The following is a 24,977-nucleotide window of genomic DNA, read 5'->3' on the forward strand; positions in this document are numbered from 1 at the left end:
TTCTTAGGGGTGGCATCAGTTTTCCTGTCTTCATTCCAACATTTATCCAGTCCTCTCACCCTGGTAGACAGCTTTGCCCCCCCCCCACCTCCTCCTATAAGTAATGTACTGAAGGTGCTGTTTGAATTCTTGTAGGATAGATCCATCCTTTCCTTGACTTTCCCTTTCATCAGTAATTTGTTCTGCCACAGACATCTGATAAAGTCCCTTCTGGTGGTCAGCTTGCGTAGTTAAAGTATGACACTATGGGAACAGTTTCATTCCCTATATGAATTGTTATTCATTAATATCTTGAAATGTGACTTACCACACACACACACAAATAAAGAAATCCTCCCTTTTCATAGCATTAGGCAACTTTGGGACCAAATGTAAAATATCAAGGATCTCAATGGAGTTTCTTGTGGATGGACTCAAAACTAAAGGTCCTTGATCAAAGAGTTTCTCAGCCATAAAAATAGGAAACTATTATAGCAGAAGGAACACTGCACTAGAAATCTGGTGACTTGGATTCTAGTCCTTGTTGTAGCTAGAACCAAAACTGTAATATAAGCAAACAAGTCTAAAATGAAGGGGTTGGAGAGGTGGATGGGGGGATGGGGTAACTGGATGATGGGCATTAAGGAGGGCACATGGTGTGATGAGCACTGGGTGTTATACTATATGTTAGCAAATTGAATATAAACTTTAAAAAGGATTAAAAATCAAAGAATAAATATTCAATTAAATTTTAAAAAGAAAGTTATAAAATGAGGGCATTGGATTAGTTCTCTCCTATCTCAGTATCTTATGACTTATTTTGTGTGTGTGGCTGTCACACCCTTAATTGATCTGTTTGCCGTGTGGTGAGGTGCATCTCGTAAGGTATACACCAACAATCTTTAAGCCAGGACTCATGATAATACTCCATCACTAAAAGACTGTTTAAAAAGTATGGTACATGCATAATGGGGAGCCTGGGGGCTCAGTCAGTTAAGCATCTGCCTTCAGCTCAGGTCATGACCCCAGGGTCCTGGGATCAAACCCCGTGTTGTGTTCCCTGCTCATCGGGGAAATCTCTTCCCTCTCCCTCTGCCCCTTCCCCTGCTCATGCTCTCTTACTCTCAAATAAATAAATGAAATGTTTTTTAAAAGATTTGTTTTTAAATAAAACTTTGACACATGCATGAAATAGTGTGTTGCTGTGGCAGTGTAAGTAGGGATATGGGAAGATCTTTACATGTTAGGTAAAAAAACTACAAAGTGCAGAAGACTGGGTAAAGTATGTGTGCTGGACATCCATCATTTGCCTCTCCAGATCCCCTCTTCCTCCTCCTCTAGACTACTCTGGAACCAGGAGACTGGGCGCCTTCTGCATGTCCCCTGCCCTCTGGTTCCAGTTTGAGTCAGCCAGTGGAGGCATTTGCAGGAGATGAGCGGGAGAGAGGAGGGGCTGCACCCCTTCACTGCAGGCTGACCTTCCGTACAATAGCCTTCTGCACCCAGCAGCCCCCACCACACAGTCCTGCACACTACTCTCTCCCATGGCTCCTTCAGGCTTAGGGGTGGGAACAGTACCCTGCTCTTGCTAGCGGAGTACACCACTGCACCCTGCCTAATGAAGGTCTCTTCAAATTACCAAATTTGAGAATGTCACCTTTTTCCTGCTGGAACACTGGCAGAATAGGAGTAAAAGAGGGAAAAATCGTAGAAATCCATATTTGTACTTTCCTGTAGATGCATAACAAAACTGGAAGATACAGTGCAAATGGGGCTAGTTGAGGGCAGACAGGCAAGGGCGATTTTTCACCGTCTACCTATCTTGTTTCTTTTTAAGCAGGTGGACTTGCCACCAGTTTGCACATTTAGTGTTTTCCTTTTCCTTTTTTGATACTGTGTATGAAACCACTTGTTCCTCTGGGGATAGAATGTACGTATATTACGCATTGCAAAAATTAAATTTTCTTAAAATTAGAACTCATGCGCTTAATCTGTCTTTAAATATTGCGACTATTTCAGGACTGACAGCGAGGATTAATATTTGGATTATTTCAAGATGAGCTTCCTGTTGCCCAAGCTAAATAGCAAAAAAGAAGTAGACCAAGCAATAAAAAGTACGGCAGAGAAGGTGTTGGTCCTCAGGTTTGGGAGAGATGAGGATCCTGTCTGTCTGCAGCTAGATGATATAGTAAGTGAATTTTTTCAATAAATGGTTTTTATTAAAAATCCATATATTCTTACTTCACCATCAACAGAGTGCATGGGAAAAAAAAAAAACAAAACAGAGTGCATGGAAGGGAGTGGCCGGGCCCAAGGATACAGCTTTTCATTAGTTGGCACACTTTCACCAGGAGTGAATCGTGTGCCTGCCCTGAGCTGAGCCCCCAAATCTGCGACTGTGCTAAGTCTGTCCGAGATGTCCTTCCCCACCAGCAGCCATCCAAGTTCAGTTTCACCAACAAGGCAGTGGAGGACCAGAAATCCTATTAATAAGCATCTGTGAACCTTATCTTGCTCGCTGCTCACAATAGTAGGATAATTACTGTTCCCACGGTAGATGGATGAATGCCAGGGAGGTCAGGTGCCCACAGGACAGAACAACTTACCTGCAGAGCTGGGGTATGAACTTCGTTTTCTCTGCCTGCAGATAAGCTTTCCTAGTGTATTGCCCCCAGTGTGTGCCTGATGATAATCTCTGACCTCTAACATATTTTCCTACTCTAATGAGTAGAGAGGGGGCCTGAGACAGAATGGGTATATTCTCATCTGTTTATTAGGGACTTACTCCAGAACTAAGACTTCTTCCCACCATTTCTATTGCCACCACCCACAATGTGGATCCAGTATAAGAATCTTTATTACTATTTAATTTTTTCAATTTTTAAGATAATAATCTTAATTACTGTGATTAAAAATGAGTATGCATTGTGTTAACCTGAGGGGGAAAGGGCCAGAGGTTTATGCCCTCAGCTGTAGAGGGGAGGGAATATCACAGAGCCGAGAGTATAGACTGAAGCCAGGTTACCAAGTTCAAGTCCTAGCTGTACTGCTTACTAGCTCTGTGACTGGAGACAGATTACCTCAGTTTCTTCATCTAAGAAATGGGGACTATAATAACCACATAGGAATGTTGTAACGATTAAATGAGTTAACACATGCAAAGCACTTAGGACGCTCAGCACATAATAACTGCCATGCAAGTCTTCACTATTTTTATTATTATTATTTATGGGGGATTGGAAAGAAAGAGATTTGAGGGAATTTTAGTGTACGGTACATACTTCTGAGTTGTTTTTGTATAAGTGAACATGGATTTTATGGGCAGCCTGGGTGGCTCAGCGGTTTAGCGCCGCCTTCAGCCCAGGGTGTGATCCTGGAGACCCGGGATCGAGTCCCACATCAGGATCCCTGCGTGGAGCCTGCTTCTCCCTCTGCCTGTGTCTCTGCCTCTCTCTCTATGTGTGTCTCTCATGAATAAATAAATAAAATCTTAAAAATAAAATAACATGGATTTTATAAATCCACAAAATACTTATAAAAACTTTTTACAACCCAAACCAGATTTTTCTTGAAAAGGGAGAAATGTATTTACACAGTTTACCCAGGGCCCTCTCACAAATCTACCAACAGAGACTCAGACTCTGAATGGTAAGGTTATACTGTGTCTAACATGAAAGTCAGGAGAGATTCTTGCCCCAGAAATTGTTTTCAAACAATATTCCAGCAAAACGTTTCACAGAAGAAACCTTAGCTGCCTCTTGTATTGTGACCTACATATCTCTCTCTATTTGCAGCTTTCTAAAACTTCTCCTGACCTGAGTAAAATGGCTGCTATATATCTGGTAGATGTGGACCAAACTCCTGTTTACACACACTATTTTGACATCAGTTATATTCCATCTACTGTGTTTTTCTTCAATGGGCAGCATATGAAAGTGGATTATGGGTAAGTTAGATTGACTTGAAGTTATTATAACAGTGGGAGTTTCTTTTACCCAAGTAGTTCCAGTAACTCACCTCCCTGCCTGGGATGGTGGCTTCGTGAGCTTTATATTGGTTCTGTTTCCTCCACTGGCCTACTCATTTGTTAGGTGAAACTTTGGTGCAAAAAAGAGTATTTCTAGTAGGAATGGCCAGTGTTAACTTCCTACTAAAGGATGAAAGAACTGTGCAGTTTGCGGAGCACTAACCATCCTTCAGTGTAGAAAATACAGAACAGCTTTTTAAAAAGTTTCCAGGAATTTCATTTAAAACCAGATATGTCACTGTACTTAAACTTTTGGGACTGGTTGACTGCATTTGTAAAAGAAGTGTTCCAGGAAATGAAGACATGCTTCTTTCTGGCCAACTATCCTGTCTTCTGCCACTCAGAAAGTTTTAAAGTCATTCTTCAGACAATTCTGTCAAGAATAAGCACCGTAAAATCTATAACACTCTCCACTGCATCCAGTCAGCATCCTAATACTTAACATGTATTTTCAGTGTGTCCATAGTCCTTACTGTTTCTTACTGTGGGTGAGGCCCAATTGTCTAGATCTGTGTACATGTTTTGTTATTATCTTTTTGAAAATTAAATATTACCTGTTTTAATATTTTAAAGCTATTTATTTTCCTAGGATATAGTTGATATAGGTATTATTTTGGTGCAGTCTTTTTAAAAGGTGATTTATGACACTATTTACCACCTGAAAAATAAGTAAAATTTTGGGGGCACCTGGGTGGCTTTTTTTGGGGGGGAGGGTGGCTCTTTTGATTGAGGCATCCGACCTTTGATTTTGGCTCAGGTCATGGTCTCGGGGTTGTGGGATTGAGCCCTCTGTCAGGCTCCGTGCTCAGCACCAAATCTGGTTGACCCTTTCCCTCAGCCCCTCCCCCACTCTTGTACTCTCTTAAAAAAAAAATTAGGGCAGCCCAAGTGGCTCAGCAGTTTAGCGCCATCTTTGGCCCAGGGCATGATCCTGGAGACCCGGGATCGAGTCCTGAGTCAGGCTCCCTGCGTGGAGCTTGCTTCTCCGTCTGCCTGGTCTCTATGTCTCTGCCTCTCTCTCTCTGTGTCTCTCATGAATAAATGAATAAAATCTTTTTTTAAAAAATTAAAATTTTTAACCCAGTAATTGCATTTCCAGGAATTTCTCTGAAGGAAAATAATCATGAAAGTGGGCAAAATTGGCTGTATGAATATTCATCCCACCATTATTTAGCAAATACATAGAAAGAACATAGAAGTCCACAGAGGAATATTAGATATCAATTTCATATAATGTTGTAGATACAAGTTTAATGACTTTGAAAGAAATAGGTTATATGTTAGTTGGAAAAGCATATTACAAAATGGTTCTATGATATAATTCCCCTGATTTTGAAAAAAGAAATGCATCTGCATATAGAGACAGACACAGATTGGAAGGACATGTACCAAAATGCAGTCTCTGACCTCACTGGTAATTTTTTTTTTCTGAAAAATTTCTACAATTAACATACTTAAAGTTAGAAATAATAAAAAAAATTAAAAATAATATTTCATACCCACCACTCAAAAATTTAAGTGAGGGGAACTACCAAGAGGATGACCAGTTAATGGGCTTTACACGGTATAGCCAACAGCAGCAGCCACAGACTATGCCCACGCAAGCATCCAGGGAATTCTACTGGATAAGGAGCTAAGAAGTGATTAAAATAGATTGTGAAGTGGAGGCTCTTCACATGATAGGGCTCACGTGCCACCCCAGTGGCCGACAGCACTAGTGTTAGTCCTGTATCAGATGGGCCCAGTAATTGCAAACAGAGAAATCAGCATCAGGCTTTATGTCTTAAGTCTCCCCAACAAGAAGAAAGTAACAGAGCTGCGATTCATTTTGTTTATCCCGGAGGTCTGCAGTGAGTAATCACCAAAAGTTCTGAGCAGCATTGTTTTCTTCTGTGCTCTCTAGGTCTCCAGATCACACTAAGTTTGTGGGAAGTTTCAAAACCAAGCAGGACTTCATAGATTTGATTGAAGTAATCTATCGAGGAGCAATGAGGGGAAAACTTATTGTCCAAAGTCCTATTGATCCCAAGAATATTCCCAAATATGACCTTCTCTATCAAGACATTTAGCACATTCACTACTCAAAATTGAAGAAAAAGGCACATCTTGAAGCAGTACCTGAATCTAGCTCTGCTGTTTTCCTGGAGTCCTTCCGAAGTGTGTTCAGCGTCCCAGCAGAGAAGAGGTCCAACTTGGATAGAAAAAACTCCACCCCCAAGTAGAAGACCTTGCTGATGCCGTGATGAGCAGGGATGCTTAAGTGTCTACTCCTTGCAGACCTCAGAGCAGTCAAGACAGCTGTGGTCAATTTTCCCAGCATGATTTATATCGTTCTTCTCTTTATTCCCTAAGATAATAACAGAATCCTTCTAACCATTGGCTAGTACAGTTTAACTGTGTTTATTTGATACATACGTAAAGTAGAAAATCAGTTCCCATAAGAACAGAAATACTTATTTTATACTCTAGATGTACACGCACACCCTTACCCTCACCCACTCAGATTTATCTCATACTCTCCCATCTCCAGTCCCTGGTAGCTGGGTTCTTTTGGAAAAATGATTCTCTACTGAGAGTGGGCAAATTTGTTTTATTTTGGAAGCTTTCTGGCTTAGACTTTTATAACTATCCTGGTTTGCTCATTTTACTAGTTTTTATGTTCTTAAATTACCCAAGAAATAAGACCTGGAACCTTTATCATCCAGCACCCAATTTGAGCTAAACAAAAAATTAACTACCTGTCGTAAGTAGAAGCAGGTTTTTCCCAGAAGTCAGAGTTCTGCCTCTCTCTGAGGCAGAGAATTTTACTCCAAGGACTCAATACTGGAAAGAGATGTCAGAGTTGTTAGAAAGAAATATTATCTCTATGGTATTTGCCTCTTTTAATAACTTTATGAAGAATTGTTCTTCCAGCATCCCTGGCATAACCTGCCACCACTCGGGCAAGTCATTGCTTCTCTCAAAACCCCACAGAGCCTATGGATCCTGGTCTTCTAGAACAAGAGAATAGATTCAGAGCTGGAGGGCAGTGGGCCCCAGGCAGCATCCACCTGCTTGGCAGCTGCTGGCCGCAGAGCCAACAGAAGCCCAGTTCCATGCAGGCCAGCACTGTCACTGCAAGTGCATTCCCCCTTGACCAGGTGGCTTCCTTTGCAAGCCTGGTCTGCAGGAAAAGGTGACCAGAAGGAAGGCTGCTGGGGGCCTTTGTGTTCTTCACCGATGAAAGGAGAGAGCCACTCCAGGAAGAGGGCAGAACCAAACCCTTCCTCCACCACCTCTTGCTGCTCTGGTTATCCTGATTCATGGGACTACAACAGCCATCCTAGGACTGGGAGGACCAGCACTGGGATGAAAAGTCTGTGTGAGAACAACAGTAAGAACCTGGATCCCTGATGATGTAATTGAGCTACTGACTGAACTCCAGACCTGTTTTCCCCCCAGACCCCTGTGAAAGAATAAAACACTTTCATGGCCTGTCATGTCACTGTGCGTTGGACTTTCTCTCAGATCCTAAATCACACAGCATCAGACATGGGCTAAGTGCGCAGATCCCAGCAAAAACTCAGGACTGGTGTGCATAAAATTCTCCTATCTCCGCTCCCCCCGAGGTCTCTGGGGAGTGTTTCTCTGAAGTCCTGATTTGTGTTTTTGTTCCTCTCTCGGTTGCTTTCCATTCCACAAGTGCCGACTGAGTGCGTACTGAATGCCCTGCCCTGGGCTAGGTGCTCCATAAACACAGATGGTTCCTAAGCGGGAAAGGGCTTCATAGAGGACACAGTGCCTGCACCTAGGAGGACAGTAGGAGGTTTCTATGTGCATGTTAGGGGAGGGCACCAAAAGGGGAGACCGCAGAACCGCCCTGAGAGCTATGTGCAGTTCCATGTCCCTCAAGACCAGGAGGCCAGGAGGTGCTGCTGTGGAGGAAGCCAGAGAAGATGAGTGAATGGAAGAAATGCCAAAGGCTTCCTCTTAGTACTTTCCTCCTGAACAGTGGCCAGAAGCCACTTAATGCAAGCAGATAATTCTTCAAGAAAAGCACAGTGAGGGGATCCCTGGGTGGCTCAGCGGTTTAGCGCTTGCCTTTGGCCCAGGGCATGATCCTGGAGTCACGGGATCAAGTCCTGCATTGGTTTCTTGCATGGAGCCTGCTTCTCCCTCTGCCTGTGTCTCTGCCTCTCTCTGTGTCTCTCATGAATAAATAAATAAAATCTTAAAAAAAAAAAAAAACACGTGATTTTTTTTTCTTCAAGAAAATTTAGTGTGGGGGGCATCTGAGTAGCTCAGTGGTTGAGCACCTGCTCTCAGCTCAGGTCGTGATCCTGAAGACCCAGGATCAAGACCCACATCAGGCTCCCTGCATGGAGCCTGCTTCTCCCTCTGCCTGTATCTCTGACTCTGTGTCTCTCATTAATAAATAAATAATATCTTTTTAAAAAAAGAAAATTTAGTGCTAAAGACTGTACCAGAAGAAAAGGGCCTAACTGTATTCTGAGAGGCATCCATGTACGTGTCTAGTATATGTCAGTTTCTGGCTATTCGCTCTTTCCCAGGTGTTAGAGCACAGGTGTAAGATCTCCATTGGCCCGCTAGTTCTGACCTGTGAAAAGCATGGATGGCTCTGGAGAGTGGGTACAAGGACAGCCTCACCATGCAGGGCAGACCCGGTGCAAGAACACAGACATAGGGCATTTTGTACCAGTGAGCTGGAGAGGCCATCTTTGCATCTGACAAAGAGGTACCTTGATGAAACATCAGTGTTCTAAAGGCTTGAATAGCCAGAAAGAGTGGAAGAAGTTAGAAGAAGAGCTTCCTGTTGACAAGGGTTCTGAAACTGTTCTGGGAGACCCTTAAGAGCAATACCCTGTCTTTGTGAAGGGGAAGACTCAGATGGCTTGCATTTGGCTCCCGGTAAGGGACAGGTTTCTTCCACCCGGGGAAACACACCCTATTGAGGAAGGGACCTGTAACTCTTCACCAGGTTCCAGAATGTTGGTAGGGATGTTGGAGATGATCCGGCTCAAGCCCCTCGGGAAGGAAACTGGACACTAATGGCAGGGAACTGAAGACACTTGGCAGATGCTACAGTCTGGCCCAGCAAGTCCAGAATGCTGCCTTTACCCTATCTCATCTGTCTTCTAAGTGCCGGTGTGCTGGAGCACAAATGCTACAATGCTGCCCACGTCAGAACCCCTGTTTTTGTCCCGTGCTGAGCTGGCATCTTCCCCCTCCGTCTGCATGCCCCCTCACTCACTGCAGAGAGCAAGGGGAGGCCGTGCAGAGAGCTGGGGGTCACGCTCGGACAGGCCCGGGCTCGCAGTCAACCCAGTCACGCTGCCTCACGGTGCTGTGGCCTCTAGCAAATCACTTCTCCAAGTCTGTTTCCTTGTGTGAAGCAAGGGAAATGGTGACTTTTCTGAGGCCTGCCATTTGGTAGAACTCGGTCACCGAGTACGACCCCAGCATGGGACGGTTTCATGTCCCCTCAGGGATTTCCAGTTAGCGTGGGGTGCTTTCTGCCACACTCCCAGTATACACCGCTATCCCACTAAGCTGTTGCTGTACCACACATGAGACAATAAACACGGCCGGAGGCTAAAAACAGCACAGAAATGACTCAAGAAAGCCCTTTATTGATCGACTCAGCATGCTTCACACCGTGTTCTACCCCCTCCACTCCCATGCAGTTTTTCCTCCCAGAGTGAAGTCTTGCTCTTAGGCAGAGGCTGCCAGCCTGTCAGCATTAGTTGCCAGCGATGGTTTCCTGCACCCAGGCCAGAACGGAGGGCACCTTCACGTACACCCCGTACTCGGCCACAGTACAGCTCTTATCAAAGCTCAGGATCCCGGCCGCATACCAGGTGTCTTCGTCCTGGTCGTGAACAGCAAAGGCACTGCCAGCGTCACCGTAACAAGTGTCTTCCTGAAACTTGGACATGCCGGCACAGAAGGTGTGCTCATTCAGAATGGGCTGTACCCCGACAGGGCTCTTCGGTGACTTCTTTTCAGGCACCGTGCTGCCTTCGTAGTGCTGCACACACTTGTCTTGATCAGCCACAGGCAGCATGACATACTTCAGTAGCTCAGTAAAATTGAAGTTGGAATTTCGTCCCCAGCCAGACACGTAGCCTATATGCCCCACTTCTGCATAATCTTTTGAAGGTAGACAGATGGGCATTACTCTCTCATTAATGGGCACCTTCTGTTTGAGTTTGATGAGCCCGATATCTACCTTGGAGTAGTCAGGGTGTAGGACCACCTTTTCAACCTCCACAAGCTGATTTTTCCCCACATAGAGTTTTAAAGTAGGGGCAATGTCGTTTGCTTTTGCATCATCCTTATGGCCCAGGAAGAGATTTTTAGCTGTAGTCAGCAGCCATTGTTCATTGATCAGTGTGGCCCCTGAGGTGAGATTATGGTGGGAGACCATCTTAGCCTGCCAGGGAAAGCTGCCTTTGGCATCCACTGATCCACCCATGATCCGCTGCACCTGATCCACTGGGTTCTTGGGCTTTCCACATACTGTCAAGAAAAGGTCAGGAGCAGAAATGTGAGTCTCCAGTGTGGGAAAGAGAGGGACAGTGTTGGCAGTTGCTACTGTCTAAACTGTCATAATTTCTGCACAGCTAGAAGTATTGACATGCCTTGCCTTTATCACCTGCTCCTGTCATTTCCACGGTTTAAAACGGTTCTTTTTTTATAAAGTTGCATACATCACTAAGACACAGTTTTATTTCCTGCTTTCCTAACTCATGAAAAAAAAAAAACCAAGTAATGCTGATATTTTCAAAAGCTGACTAAAGAACCGTATGTGTGTTTAAATAAGTTATCACAAATAGACATGTCCACAGCTGGACATTCTGGAATGGACATTCCACATTCTGGAAATTCACCGTAAGGATGAGAAACTATAATAATTCATTCTCTCTGAATAAGGAGTGATCTGTTGTAGCATTGGCTGGAACTCCCGATTTCAGATGTTGCAGTTAATATAAAGCAGGTGAATAGTTCTGCGCCACTAATGGCACAAGAGGGCAGGCAAAATCCTCTTGTCCAGGAGGGAAAGGGAAAGAACGTCTCTTCCTAATAACAAGAAACAGAAGTTCTAGCCCCTCTCCAGCTTGCATCACACCTCTGTGGATTGGGTTTTGCACTGTCCTCCCACAACGCATTCTTCCTGGAGTGTGCTTTACTTGACTCTGGGCTCCCTGGACAGCTTACGTGTACGTATAGGGCCTCCTGGCCCTGGAGGGCTTATAGACAGCGGATTCCGCCAATACCCCGAAGGCCCAAAGGAGCAAGATCCTTAGTGAACTTTATTGGGAACTCATCACCTAGACGTGCACTCAACAGCCTGGCTGACCATTTATGGTTCTCTCTGGCCCTCCATCTGGGTGCTCAGTCAGTAAAGATGTGCCTCCAGGATGTTTCGATCAAGATGCCTGCGCACGCAGTAGACTCTCAACACCCACCTTTGGTTGGCTCCCCAGGGCCCCTGGCTTCTTCCTACCTGCTTCACATTCAGGAAGTTTCTCTCCAACTGCCTTGTTTGTCCAGTGCTTCTCACTGTTCAAGGTGTACACTCCTGAAACAAAAGGAAAGAAATGAGTCAAAAGAGAAATTGAATCTGGACCTAGCATGAGGAAAGAAGGTGTTGAAAGAGAATTAAAGAGAGATGGAAGGAAGGGGCAGAGAAGAGGAGGGAGGAACAAGCTCTGCTCTAGAAGCTAAGTGCTGGGGGTGCCAGTGAAGCCCAGCAGGATGGATCTGGGGCTTTGGTGACACAGTACTGAGTAAGAATCAGGGTTCAGATTCTTGCTCTCCCTCTACAAGCCCCCTGAACTTGAACATGTCATTCAGCCTCTCCATGCCTCGGCTTCCTCATCGGCAAAATGAGAATAACAACAGTATCTCTTTAGAGGGGCGTTGTGAGAACAAAGTGAGCAAATAAATGTAATGCACTTAGAACAGTGCAGGGAACATAGTACTAGATCGGAGCCACCTGTCATCATCACTGGCACCACCCTCAGTTCCTTTACCACATCTGTTTTTGGAAATGTAGATCTCACTCTGGGATGAGTAGGCTACATGGCATCACCTCCCCCTTAACAAAGGACAAAAACTGAGGCTAAGCGAATTTTTTTCCATTGGATTAATATATTTTATTAGACATTTACTGTGTTCCAAGGACTGTGCTAACATTATAGTTTTTTGTTATTTAAATTCAATTTGCCAACATATAGTATAACACCCAGTGTCATCTCATCAAGTGTCCTCCTCATTGCCCATCACCCAGTTACCCCATCCCCCAACCCACCTCCCCTTCCACAACCCTTTGTTTGTCTAGGCTAAGTGAATTTACCCAAAAGGCCACAATTACTGGTGCCAAAACCTGTACTAGAATCTACTACTCCTGGTTCTAAGAAGAACATGTAAGCTTCATGGCCCATCACCCCTGGCCACACTCATCATGCAAAGGCCGGGGTGGGGGAGGGTGCAGGGACACTTGGCCAGCGCTTACCATCTCCTTCAGTGTGCAGTTTGTAGAAAGGCTTACACTGGTAGCGAATCATGTGCTCTACGTAGCCATTTTCGATCACTGGGGGCTTTGGGAGGCTGACCTCTGCAAAGAAAAAGTCACAGGAAGAGGTGGTTGACATTCAAAAACTGATCCCAGAGACCCATGAAAAGTCAGTGGAGAAGAAGCTGCTCTGAACCACTACCCCTCCTCCACCTCAAATGGAAGCCAAAGGGAAGGCCATCTCCCCTTTTTCCTGCCTGGTTCCCCAGTGTTCTTCACTGGCCTGAAATACCAGAGATTATGACAAGAAGGAGGTACTGGCTCTTCCCAAAGAGAGGATGTAGATCTGATAGGGTCCAAATGAGACGCAGCAGTGCTGGGATGTGAGGCTCCCACCCAAACCCGAAGACTGACCTGTATTATTTGTGGCCTCACTGCCAGTGTCCTCTGCGAAAAGCTGCCCCCAGAGCAGGAGGGCAATGACAGCTCCCAGGGCTCTGCGGAGAGAAGACAAGGAGTGCACAATTGGTCTCCCTACTTCACACACACACACCCTCCCATTAGGCAGCCAGAGAAGAAGCTATATGAAAGTGTTAGGACAAAAAGTTGCCCACCACCACCACCCACATACACCCTTGTACAGCTTCCCAGTACACCCAAATTCCAGCATGCTCTGTGCTGCTGGGAATTCTACATTAGCTTCAGAGAGGAACCACCAATATAGGAAGGCACACAGATACATGGCCCTCAATTTCTGGTGGCGTTTAGGAAACATTAAATTACTAATAATAGGGGCTCCTGGGTGCCTCAGTTGGTCGAGCATCTGCCTTTGGCTCGGATCATGATCCCTGGGTCCTGGGATTGAGCACCATACTGGGCTCTCTGCTCAGTGGAGGGCCTGCTTCTCCCTCTCCCTCTGATTGCCGCTCTGCCTACATGTGCTCTCTTTTCTCTCTGTCAAAATATTTTTTAAAAGATTGCTAATAATATGTGAGCTCTCCTGCAAAAAGAAGCCTCCCTCATGCACCCTTGCTAATAAAATGCGGATAGCTTGAAGATGGAAAATAGGGATTTCTTATGCTATTCTCTGTACTTTTTAAATTTTTCCATGATAAGATGTTCTAAACATACAGAATGTAAAACACTTACCATGGTTTTCTTACTATTCTACGATATTTTGCCTTCAGGAGACCCCAAAATGCCAAAAAGTTTACCAGGAATATAACTGGCCTCCTGGACGCATGACTGTGGACACAGGCATCAATGCACAGGCCACACTCACCAGAGACCAGCTATACAGAGATTGCTTGGTTATGTTAAGTTGGTAGTCTTGTGACTTCAACATTTCAAAAAAAATTTTTGTTGTTTTGATAAAATCTCAGTGCCTTAGTTGGGTCACTCAAATGTGTTACTAATGGTCCCACACATTTTTTTAATCTACTAATAAACATATTTAGATTGCCAAAAAGCCTACTATGAGAGCTGCTGGCAGGCATCTCCTGCAAAGATGAAAAATTTGTAACCTTGAGGAAAAAGATACCTCTTAGAGTAAGTCACATTCTATGGATGCAGAAAAGCAGAAGATTTAACACATGAAACCCCTTAATTCATTAGGATTTAACTCATTTGCCCTATTTCTCTGTTTTTGTTCTGCATCTCTTCTTTGGTTTCCCCTCTACCTGCACTGTCCTGTAGGTAAACGACGTAGACAGAGAAGGAAGAAGTAATCTATGGACAAGGGGAAAGCAGCAAAACTCACCTCATCTTTGGTTTGTCTGCCTCTGGAAGAGCAGTGCTGTGGGAGACACCTGTAGATGCTTTTATGCCTCCAATATCTCACTCCACCCCCTTCTTGATTTTGTAATTCCTGTGTCTACACAACTTTGACCTTGTTAATAAGGTCATAGCATTTTCCAGTAACAGAGCCACAAACAACATCCCTGTTAAGAGTTGAGCTCTTGCTTCACACTTGAGTTTCTCCTAGTATTTCTTTACAAACCCCAAAGAAGCCTGGCCACGCTATGACCCACGTAGCTGCCAAAGTGTTTCCCGAAATCAGCCACTGTACAGGACGCGGGGGGTGGCGGGGGGGAGAAGCATCAATCTGTGTCTCTTTGTTCTGGAGAGTTTTCAGTGCTGAAAACAAAGCTGCCCTTTGCGTTATTTTAAACCTATTATAGATGCTTCTACAACCTGGCTGAGACAGGACTCTCTAAAGAAATCATTTCCTTTTCACAATCATTTTCCCCACCCAATGTTGACATCTCCTTATTGCTTAAAATTTTTACAACGTGAAATCAGTAAAATGTATTTATTGCATCTTCTCTGATAGCTCTTTGTAAGAAATCACACAAAATGGTTAAAGCTATCGTGTAGGCTGATGCAAACCATACTCCATGGCAGTGGTTCTCATGGTATTATAATCCAGTAATTATTTTTTTAATATTTATTTATTTAAGGGGTGTGGGGCAGAGGCAGAGGGAGAGAAAGTCTCAAGTAAACTCTTCACTGTTTGCAGAGCCTATCATGGCGCTCAATCTCACAACCCTGAGATCGTGACCTGAACCAAAACCAAGAGTTGAACACTCAACCAGCTGCACCACCCAGGTGCCCCAAATATATTCCGGTAATTAATCCAAATAGCAGGTGGGAAAAATCATTACACTTAAGTCAAATGTCTCCACTTCTGTATCTCAAGTACTATTCAACTGATATTTAATAGCAACTCAATAAAATCCTGCTTTGTTCATTAAACAAAAGGTCAGCGGTTCTTAAGTTAGAATGTACAAAAGAATCACTTTGGGATATTCATGGTGGAGCTGATGTCCATCAATAGACTACAGACAAGCCAAAAGCAGAATCAGACCTATAAATACTGAGAACAAACTTATGGCTGGGGAGGGAGAAGATGGGCAAAATGAGTGAGGGGGAGAATGAGATACAACTTCCAGTATGGAAAGAATAAGTCATGGGAATATAAGGTACAGCATAAAGAATATAGTCAATGATAATGTACTACTGTTATATGGTAACATGGTAGCTGCTTGTGGTGAGCACTGCATATTGTATAGAGATGTTGAATCACTATGTTGTCCACCTGAAATTAACATTATGTGTCAACAACACTCAAAAAAACCTTTTAATAGGGGAATGGCTAAATAATGTGATATCTTTGTATGATGGAATACAGATCTTCCTCAGCTTGTAATGGGGCTGCATCCTAATAAATGAGCTTAAGTTGAAAATATTGTAAGTCAAAAATTCATTTAATACACCTAACTTACCAAACATCATAGTTTACCCTGGCCTACCTTAAATGTGCTCAGAACAATTACATCAGCCTATAGTTGGGCAAAATTATCTCACACGAAGTCTATTTTATAATGTGCTGAATATCTCATGTAATTTATTGAATACTATACTGAAAATAAAAAACAAAATGCTTATGTGGGTAAAGAATGATTAAGTGTATTGATTGTTTACCGTCATGATCACATAGCTGCCTGGGAGCTGTGGCTTGCTGCAGCTGCCATCATCACAAGAGAAAATCCTGCATAATCACTAGTCTGGGAAAAAAACAAAATTCAAAGTATAGTTTCTACTGAATGCATATTGCTTCCCACCATTATAAAGTCAAAAAAGTCATAAGTCAGCGGTGAGGAGATGGGTGAAATAGGTGATGGGATTGAGAGGTACAAACTTCCAGTTATAAAATTAATAAGTCATGAGGATGTAATGTACAGCATAGAGAATATGCTCAATAATACTGGAATAACTTTGTATGGTGACAGATGGTAACTACAATTATGATGAGCATTTCATACTGCATATAAATGTGGACTCATGTTATATACCTGAAACTAATATAATGTATGTCAACTATACTTTAAAAAGGGAGGGGGGGATTCTTAAGTCAAAGTATCATTAGTCCAGGACCATCTGTATTATACAGCTGAGAATGAGGAAGGAAGGTACTTCAACTTGTTTCTGTGGAAATTGCCAGAAATGTTGATGCCCTCACAGTACACAACTACAACCCTCCTGCCCAGAAGCACCTTGGCCACAGGGGCCACCAGGTAGCCAGGAAATGCCTCAGCCATTGAGCACCAGGACCTGCCCCTTCCTCCGCAAACAGATGAACACCAACCCATCCTGTGGCCCCTACCACTCCCAAGCACCCAGCTGCATCTTTTGGGGAACAGTGCGAGGTGTGCTGCCCCACAAGACCAAGCGAGGCCTGGCTGCCCTGGACTGCCTCAAGGTGTTTGGTGGGATCCCACCACCCTATGACAAGAAAAAGTGGACTATGGTTCCTGCTGCCCCCAAGGTGGTACACCTGAAGCCTACATGAAAGTTTGCTTACCTGGGGTGCCTGGCTCACAAGGTCGGCTGGAAGTACCAGGCAGTAACAGCCACCCTGGAGGAGAAGAGGACAGAGAAGGCCAAGATCCGTTACTGGAATAAGAAGCAGTTCATGAGGCTACGGAAATGGGTCAAAAAGAAGGTGGAGAAGAAAATCAACAAATACATGGAGGTCCTCAAGACCCATGGACTCCTAAAAAAAAAAAAAGAAAAAAAAAAAAGACCCACGGACTCCTGATCTGAGCCCAATAAAATGGACTGTTTATTCCTCATGCTTGGCCTGGCCTGCCCTTCCTCCATCGCCGCCTAGGATATGGAGGACTCCCAGGGACTGCTGTCCCCATGCCCCAGACAGCCTGGGGCTTATAACGCTGGGAACACAGGGCCTTAGTCACTACTGTTAAAAAAGCTCTTCTAAAAAGTTAAAAAAAAAAAAAAAAAAAAACAACCCTCTAAGAGTTCATTCCTGAGAGTTCTAGTGGCATTTCACAGTTTGCAAGAGAGATCTGGAAAATGGAGGGGAGCCCTGCATTGTGAATGGGGTGTATTTAAACTTTGCCACCCACAGTCAGGCGCTATACTCTGCAGCTGTTATGGTGTTAGATTTTGGGCGCCAAGCCTGGTGTACAGAGGTAGTTCCAGATGCATTGTCCAGGAAGTAACAGCCAAGGAGTCACAGGAACTGCCTTTGTGCTTTCCCTGTACTTTGTAATCCAAAACTAATAAATTATTTTTAAAGAAAAAAAAAACAGACGGGCAGCCCAGGTGGCTCAGCGGTTTAGCGCCGCCTTCAGCCCAGGGTGTGATCCTGGAGACCTGGGATCTAGTCCCACATCAGGCTCCCTGCATGGAGTCGGCTTCTCCCTCTGCCTGTGTCTCTGCCTCTCTCTCTCTCTCTCTCCTCTCTGTGTATTTAAATAAATAATAAAAAATCCTTAAAAAAAAAAGGAAATGGATTCCCCTGTATAACACCAAAATCACAAGTAACAACAACAAAAATAGATAAATTGGGATCCATCAAAATTAAAAACTAATGTGCATCAAAAGACAGTATCAAGAAAGTGAAAGACAATCTATGAAGGGGATAAAATATCTATAAATCATTATCTCTGATAACAACTTAACATCCAGAATATATAAAGAACTCCTAAAACAACAACAAACAATCCAATTAAAACACAAGCAAATGATCTGAATAGACATTTTTCCAAAGACAATACAAATGGCCAATAAGCACATGAAAAGGTGCTCAAAGTCAAAAACCACAGGATGCCACCTCACACCTACTAGGAGCCTACAACTAAAAAAACTTAGATAGATAGATAGATAGATAGATAGATAGATAGATAGATAGATAGATAGATATAGATATAGATATTTAAAATATATATATAAGGGGCACTGGCTGGCTCAGTCTGTAGGCCATGTGGCTCTTGATCTCAGAGTTCTGGGTTCGAGCCCCATGTTGGGTATAGAGATTGCTTTTAAAAATTAAAATAAAACATATATAAAATAGATGTTGGCAAGAGTATGAAGAAGTTGGAACTCCCATAGTACCATGTAAAATGGAATAGTCTCTACTGAAGACAGTATGATGGTTCCTCAAAAAGCTAAATATAGGGACGCCTGGATGGCTCAGTGGTTGAGTGTCTCCCTTTGGCTCAGGACATGATACCTCAGTCCTGGGATCGAGTCCCACATCAGGGTCCCCACATGGAGCCTGCTTCTCCCTCTGCCTCTGTCTTTGTCTCTCTCTCTCTGTCTCTCATGAATAATAAATAATCTTTATTTTAAAAAAGCTAAATATAGAATTGTTATATGACCCAGCAATTCCACTTCTAAGTGTATACCCAAACTAATTGAAAATAGGGACTCCGACAGATACTTGTACACCCATGTCCAGTGCAGCATTATTCACAATAGCCAAAAGGTAGTAACAACCCAAGTATCCTTCAACAGATGAATAAACAAAATGTGGCATATATATACAATGGACTATTATTCATCTATAAATGTGCCACCTGCTACAACATGAATAAACTTGGAAAATATTATGGTAACTGAAAGAAACCAGACACTAGAAGACAAATATCGTATGATTCTATTTTTGCGAAATATCTGGGAGAGGCAAATTCATAGACACAAAGTAGATTACAGGTTACTAGGGACTGGGGGAGGGGAGGGAAGGGTATTATTGCTTAATAGGTACAGAGTTTCTGTTTGGAATGATGAAAAAGTTTTGGAAATGATGGTGATGGTTACACAACATTGCAAATGTAATTAATGCCCTGGAATTTTACATTTTAGAATTGTTAAAGAGAGAAAATTTGTTATATATACTCTATCACAATAAAAAAGCTCATAAAAAATGGATTTCTTTCTCTTGAGGCCAAAAAAAATTTTTAAAGCAAGCAAAACTAAATAACGTATTTTATAGGCATAGATGCCAAAGAAACAAATCTAATTTTTTTTTATATTTTAGCAGAATGGAAAACACAAAATGTAAAATGTTACTTCTCATAGGGAGGCAGGAGGAAGGCATAAGATAAGAATCACATAGGTTAATATAAATAAATTATTGTTAATGATCCAGCTTTAGGCTGGGTGATAGGTTCATATATGTACATTTTATTATTGTACCTTATTTATTAAAAGATATGTGTAAATATTATATATATACATATATATATGTAAGTATCAAATAATGTTTTAAAAATGAAGGAGGGTGTGGGGAATCACCTCACAGACATTAAGAGGCAAAGCCCAGGACCCTCCTCCCAGAGATTTGCTCCAGTAAGTCTGAGCAGAGTCTGAGAATCTACAGTTTAAGTGGCCATAACTTCTCCCATCTCTGTATACATGCTGCAACGTGACTCTGCAGCACTGTGGTCCTATGAAGTGGAGGGAGAGGTTTTCCCTTTGGGCTGCAAGTGCCCCTTCTAGAAATAAAACATTTCTCACTACCACTGTAGAACAAATGCTTACCTACTAGGTGCATGAAAATTTGTATTTGCCTGGGAACTAAAACTTTAAACTCTACCTACACATTTTGTTGGGCAACAAGGGAGAGTTCACAGCCTCTCTTCCTTGGGCATCCTTTATTAACTTGACAACAGAGTATCCAGCCCAAAGCCCTTCTGTCTTAACTGGGAATTAGAGTGGGACAAGATAAGCAAGTGGAGCTGAGAAGCCTTAGTGTAGCCAGCCACAGGAAGTAGTGAACACATTTTGTGATGAGAACAGAAAGCAGAAAACCTTGAAAGACTGATAAAGCAGTCTTTGACAGAGAAACTTGAAGGCAGAATTTTGATTTGGGGTTTTTTGTTTTTTGTTTTTAATTTATTTATTCATCAGAGACGAGAGGGAGAGGGTGAGAGAGAGAGAGAGAAAGAGGCAGAGATGCAGACAGAAGGAGAAGCAGGCTTCTCACAGAAGCCCGATGTGGGACTCGATCTCGGATCTGGGGATCACAACCTGAGCCAAAAGCAGCCACCCAACCACTGAGCCATCCAGGTGTCCCCAGAGTTTTGATTTTGGAAGGAAAAAGATATTTTTTAAAAGATTGTTCTGTCATTATCATCAGTGTCAGTCTTGAAATTTTGCAAGCTACAAAAAAATAAAAAATAGAAAAAAGTCTTCCCATTATTGCCATCCAAAGACAACAAATAACCACTATTAACACTTCAGTGTAATTGAACTCCAACAAAAAAATAATTTTAAAAAAACACCAGTGTGACTTCCTTCCAGACTTTTCTCTGTATATATCTTTACATAGTTTTGATAACTCTTTATACAGGATTTTTATGGTCTGCCTTTTTTTACCCATGTTATAGGTGTTTTCCACATTGTAGTAAACACTTTAAAACACTTTTAATGCCACATCATATTCCTAACTTTCTAAGGATGTGTCATATGTATTTTATTTTTTTGACAGTGAGAGAGGCAGGGAAGAAAGAGGGAAGAAAGAGGAAGAGAGAGAATCTTAAGCAGGTTCCATGCCCAACAGAGCCTGATGTGGGGCTTGATCTCACAATCCTGAGATCATGAGCTTAAATCAAGAGTCTGTGTTTAACCAACTGAGCCAGTCAGGTAACCCTCTGTATACTTTAAATATTCCCTTGTTGTTGGGACTTTAAGATGATTCTGATTTGTTATAAATATCTTCCATAGTTTCAGGGAAGTAAGGTAGAAAGCCAGGCTGATTTTATTCTCTATGGATATATGACTGATCCTGCATCATTTACTAAAAATATCAAATCTCAGGAGTTCAGCTCAATAAATGTATATGTAAAACAACTGTGTAATAAACACTCAGATCAAGGTATAAAATGTTTCTGGGGCATTTGGATGGCTTAGTTAAGCATCCGACTCTGGATTTTGGATCAGGTCATGATCTCAGTCAGGATTGAGAGATCAAGCCCTACATGAGGTTCCATGCTGGGTGTGGAGCCTGCTTGAAATTCTCTCTCCTTCTCCCTCTGCACCCACCCCCAGCCCTGCTCAGGCACATGCATTCTCTCTGTCTTACAAAAAAAAAAAAAAAATATAGAATATTTCTAGCACTCTGGACAACTATTTTCGGTTCCTTGCAGTTAATACCCCACCCTAAGAAAGTAACCACTATTCTGACTTCTGTCTTGATAGAATAGTTTCCCCTGTTCTTAAACTTCATGTGAATAGAATCAAATAGTAGTCACTCATTTTTGGCTTCTTTTGCTCATCATTATGTCTGTGAGAATCAACCATATTGTCACAGTAGTTTGCTTTCTTTTTTTGTTCCTGAGAAGTATTCCCTTGTATGAATAAACCACAATTGATTAATCCATTCTCCTGTTTATGGATGTTTGAACTGATTCCAGTTTGGGGCTATTATAAATAAAGCTGCTATGAACTTTCTTGCACATGTCTTTTGATGGATACATGCACTCATTTCTCTTGAATAAATATCTTGCTATGCCAGGGCACCTGGCTGGCTCATTCAGACATCCAACTCTTGATTTGGGTTCAGGTCATGATTTCAGGGTTGTGAGACTGAGCCCTGCATTAGGCTCCCCACTCAGTGGGGATTCTGCTTAAGATTCTCTCTCTCTGCCCCCTACCACACTCTTTTTTGCACATGCATGTTCTCTCTCTCTCTCTCAAATAAATAAATAAATAAATAAATAAATAAATAAATAAATAAATCTTTAAATATCTTGCTGTGCCACGGAGTAGGCAGTGTTTAGCTTTTTTAAGAAAATATTTTATTTATTTATTTGACAGAGAGACAAAGAGAGGACAAGCAAGGGGAGCAGGAGAGGGAGAAGCAGGGAGCCCAACATGAGGCTTGATCCCAGGATCCCTGAGCTGAAGGCAGATACTTAACCAACTGAGCCACCCAGGTGCCCCAATGTTTAGGTTTAATAGATGCTTCCAAACAATTCTCCAGTGTACACTCCCACCAGCAATATATCAAAGTTCCAGTTGCTCCATATACTTGTCAATATATTTCAATTTTAGCCATTCTGGTGTATACGCAGCAAAATATAATGATGGCTTTAATTTGCATTTCCCAGATATTGAATGACATATAGAGCACTTTTTATATTATTAGTTCATTTAGAGAACCACTTTATGAACTGTCTTTTACTTATTGATTTGCAGGAATTGGTATTTTTTCTCTGAACACTATTATTAGATATATGTATAATAAACATCTTCTGTTTATTATATTCTATGGTTTATCTTTTTTCTTTTAATCATGTATTTTAAATGAACAAAAGTATATAAGTTCTTATTTTTAATATGTCCTATAGTTTTTAAAAATTTTATGGTCAGTAATTTTTGTGTCCTGATTAATAATTTTTTGCCTAAAACTTCTCCTAAATTTTATTCTAAAAGTTTGTTGTTTTACATTTCTTTTTTTTTTTTTTAAGATTTATTTATTTATTTGTTCAGAGAGAGTGAAAGAGAGGCAGAGACACAGGCAGACAGAGAAGCAGGCCCCACGCAGGGAGCCCGGCATGGGACTCGATACCGGGTCTCCAGGATCACACCCCGGGCCGCAGGCGGCGCTAAACCGCTGCGCCACCGGGGCTGCCCTATTGTTTTACATTTCTTATTTAGATCTATAATCCATGCAGAAATAATGTTTGCATATGATGTGAGATAAAAGTTCAAGTTCATTTTTTCCATATAAATATGCATCATCCTTTGCCTCTAAGTTGCAGTGGTACCTTTTTTAGAAATTAGGTGACCAGGAGTACCTGGGTGGCTCAATGGTTGAGTATCTGCCTTTGGTTCAGGTCATGATCCCATGGTCCTGGGATCGAGTCCCACATCAGGCTCCCTTAGGGAGTCTGCTTCTCCCTCTGCCTCTCTCTCTGTGTGTGTGTGTCTCTCATGAATGAATAAATAAAATCAGAAAGAAAGAAATGAATAAATAAAATCAGAAAGAAAATCAGAAAGAAAAGAAAAGAAAGAAATTAGGTGACCATATATGAGTTGGTCTCTTTCTATAACCATATATGAGTTGGTCTCTTTCTATATTTTTTACTCTGTTCCATTAGTCTGTCTTGTCCTGAGTCAATTCAACTGTCTTCATAAGGAACTTTATTGTGAATCTTGCTATTCAGTATTATAAGTGTTTTAACTTTATTCTTCTTCCTCAAGATTGTCTTGATGGACTATAATATATTCTACATCCTTTGCATTTCATATAAATTGGAAAATCAGCTTTCAATTTTCACAGATGTCCTGCTGGGATTTTGATTGAGAGTACTTTAAATCTCTAGATCAACTTGAGGAGAACTGACAATATTGAGTCTTCCAATCTGTAAACATGGTATATGCCCTCATTTATTTAAGGTGTCTTTAATTCCAGTGCCTTGTATATTTTAGGATAGATCTTTGCACCTCTTTTATTAGATTTATTACTACGTGTTCTATTTGATGGCTATTACAAATGATATTTTCATTTAATTTGCTAATTGTTTATAATGAATATAGAGAATTAAATTTGATCTTTGTATATTGACATTATGTCCATCAACTTGGTAGATTCACTAATTAAATCTAATAGTTTCATTGATCTAGATGTTTTAGGTACACAATCATTTCATCTGCAAATAATGGCTCTTTTACCTCATCGTTTCTAATTTTTATACCTTTTTTTTTCTTACCTTATTGCACTAACTAGGATTTTTGTTATAATGTCAAATAGAGGGACTGCCTTTGAGCTTCTGCCTTTGGCTCAGGGCGTGATCCCAATCCAGGGATCGAGTCCCGCATCATGTTCCCTGTGAGGAGCCTGCTTCTCGCTCTGCCTGTGTCTCTGCCTCTCTCTGTGTGTCTCTCATGAATGAATAAATAAATAAAATCTCTAAAAAAAAAATATCAAATAGAAGTGGGGAGCAGGCATCCTTGTCTACTCCAAAACTCAGGAAAGGAAAAACCATTCAAAATTTCACTCTTAAGTATTATGTTAGTTGTAGGTTTTTTGTTTTGTTTGTTGTTTTTATAGATATTCTTTATCAGATTAAAGAAGTTCTCTTTAAAAAAAAAAAAATTTAGGGATCCCTGGATGGCTCAGTAGTTTAGCGTCTGCCTTCGGCTCAGGGCTTGATCCTGGGGTCCTGGGATCGAGTCCCACATTGGGCTCTCTGCGTGGAGCCTGCTTCTCCCTCTGTCTGTGTCTCTGCCTCTGTGTGTGTGTGTGTGTCTGTCATGAATAAATACATAAAATTTTTTTTAAAAAGATTTTATTTATTTATTTGAGAGAGAGAGAGCACAAAGCTCCACTAAGTGGGGAGCTGAGGCAAGACTCAATTCCAGGACCCTGATATCATGACCAGAGCCAAAGGCAGATGTTTGAATGACTGAGCCACCCAGGTGCCTCTAAGGAAGTTCTCTTCTATTCCTAGTTCATTAAGCTTTTTTAGCATGTAGAGGTGTCAAATGTTTTTTCTTTATTCATTAAGATTATCTGTCTTGTTAATGTGGTGAGTTCATTGCTCAATTTTTGAATGTTAAACCAACTTTGCACTTCTGAAATAAACTTCAATTTCTCATGATGTAGTATATTTTTTATATATTGCTGGGTTTGATTTGTTG

General features: G+C 41.9%; 2 protein-coding genes and 1 pseudogene across 6 annotated transcripts in view; 2 read left to right on the top strand and 1 right to left on the bottom strand.

Moving 5' to 3' along the window:
• The window catches only part of TXNL4B (thioredoxin like 4B), a 45,222-nt gene that overhangs the window by 1,253 nt on the left and 18,992 nt on the right, over positions 1-24,977 (top strand). For 4 of the 5 annotated variants that reach the window (XR_013375011.1, XR_013375013.1, XM_077889310.1 and 1 more), the window contains exons 2-3: positions 1,999-2,167; positions 3,774-3,925. Coding sequence is in view for 3 of the 5 variants with exons in the window: in XM_077889310.1 (XP_077745436.1) it covers positions 2,036-2,167; positions 3,774-3,925 (284 nt within the window). In the remaining 2 variants the exon portion in view is untranslated. Of the gene's footprint in view, positions 1-1,998; positions 2,168-3,773; positions 3,926-5,909; positions 7,486-24,977 lie in introns of those variants that run through there. The other variant, XM_077889319.1, reaches the window with a different exon arrangement.
• LOC144308566 (haptoglobin) lies at positions 9,617-14,362 on the bottom strand. The gene is made up of 5 exons (XM_077889266.1): positions 14,284-14,362; positions 12,939-13,021; positions 12,525-12,626; positions 11,514-11,588; positions 9,617-10,525 (listed from the first exon to the last, which is right to left on the bottom strand). The coding sequence occupies exons 1-5, from the start codon at positions 14,286-14,288 to the stop codon at positions 9,747-9,749; spliced, it is 1,044 nt and encodes a 347-aa protein (XP_077745392.1). The 5' UTR covers positions 14,289-14,362; the 3' UTR covers positions 9,617-9,746.
• On the top strand, positions 14,220-17,863 carry LOC144308571 (putative ribosomal protein uL13-like; annotated as a pseudogene).

The sequence above is a fragment of the Canis aureus genome, chromosome 3 (assembly GCF_053574225.1).
Source record: "Canis aureus isolate CA01 chromosome 3, VMU_Caureus_v.1.0, whole genome shotgun sequence".
Classification (NCBI taxonomy): domain Eukaryota; kingdom Metazoa; phylum Chordata; class Mammalia; order Carnivora; family Canidae; genus Canis; species Canis aureus.

Excerpts from the sequence above, each read along its gene's own strand:
- LOC144308566 (XM_077889266.1), bottom strand. Across the intron at positions 12,627-12,938 it reads TGAGGCCACAAATAATACAG|AGGTCAGCCTCCCAAAGCCC; the intron begins GTCAGTCTTCGG and ends TTTTCTTTGCAG. Across the intron at positions 11,589-12,524 it reads ACTGCACACTGAAGGAGATG|GAGTGTACACCTTGAACAGT; the intron begins GTAAGCGCTGGC and ends CTTTTGTTTCAG.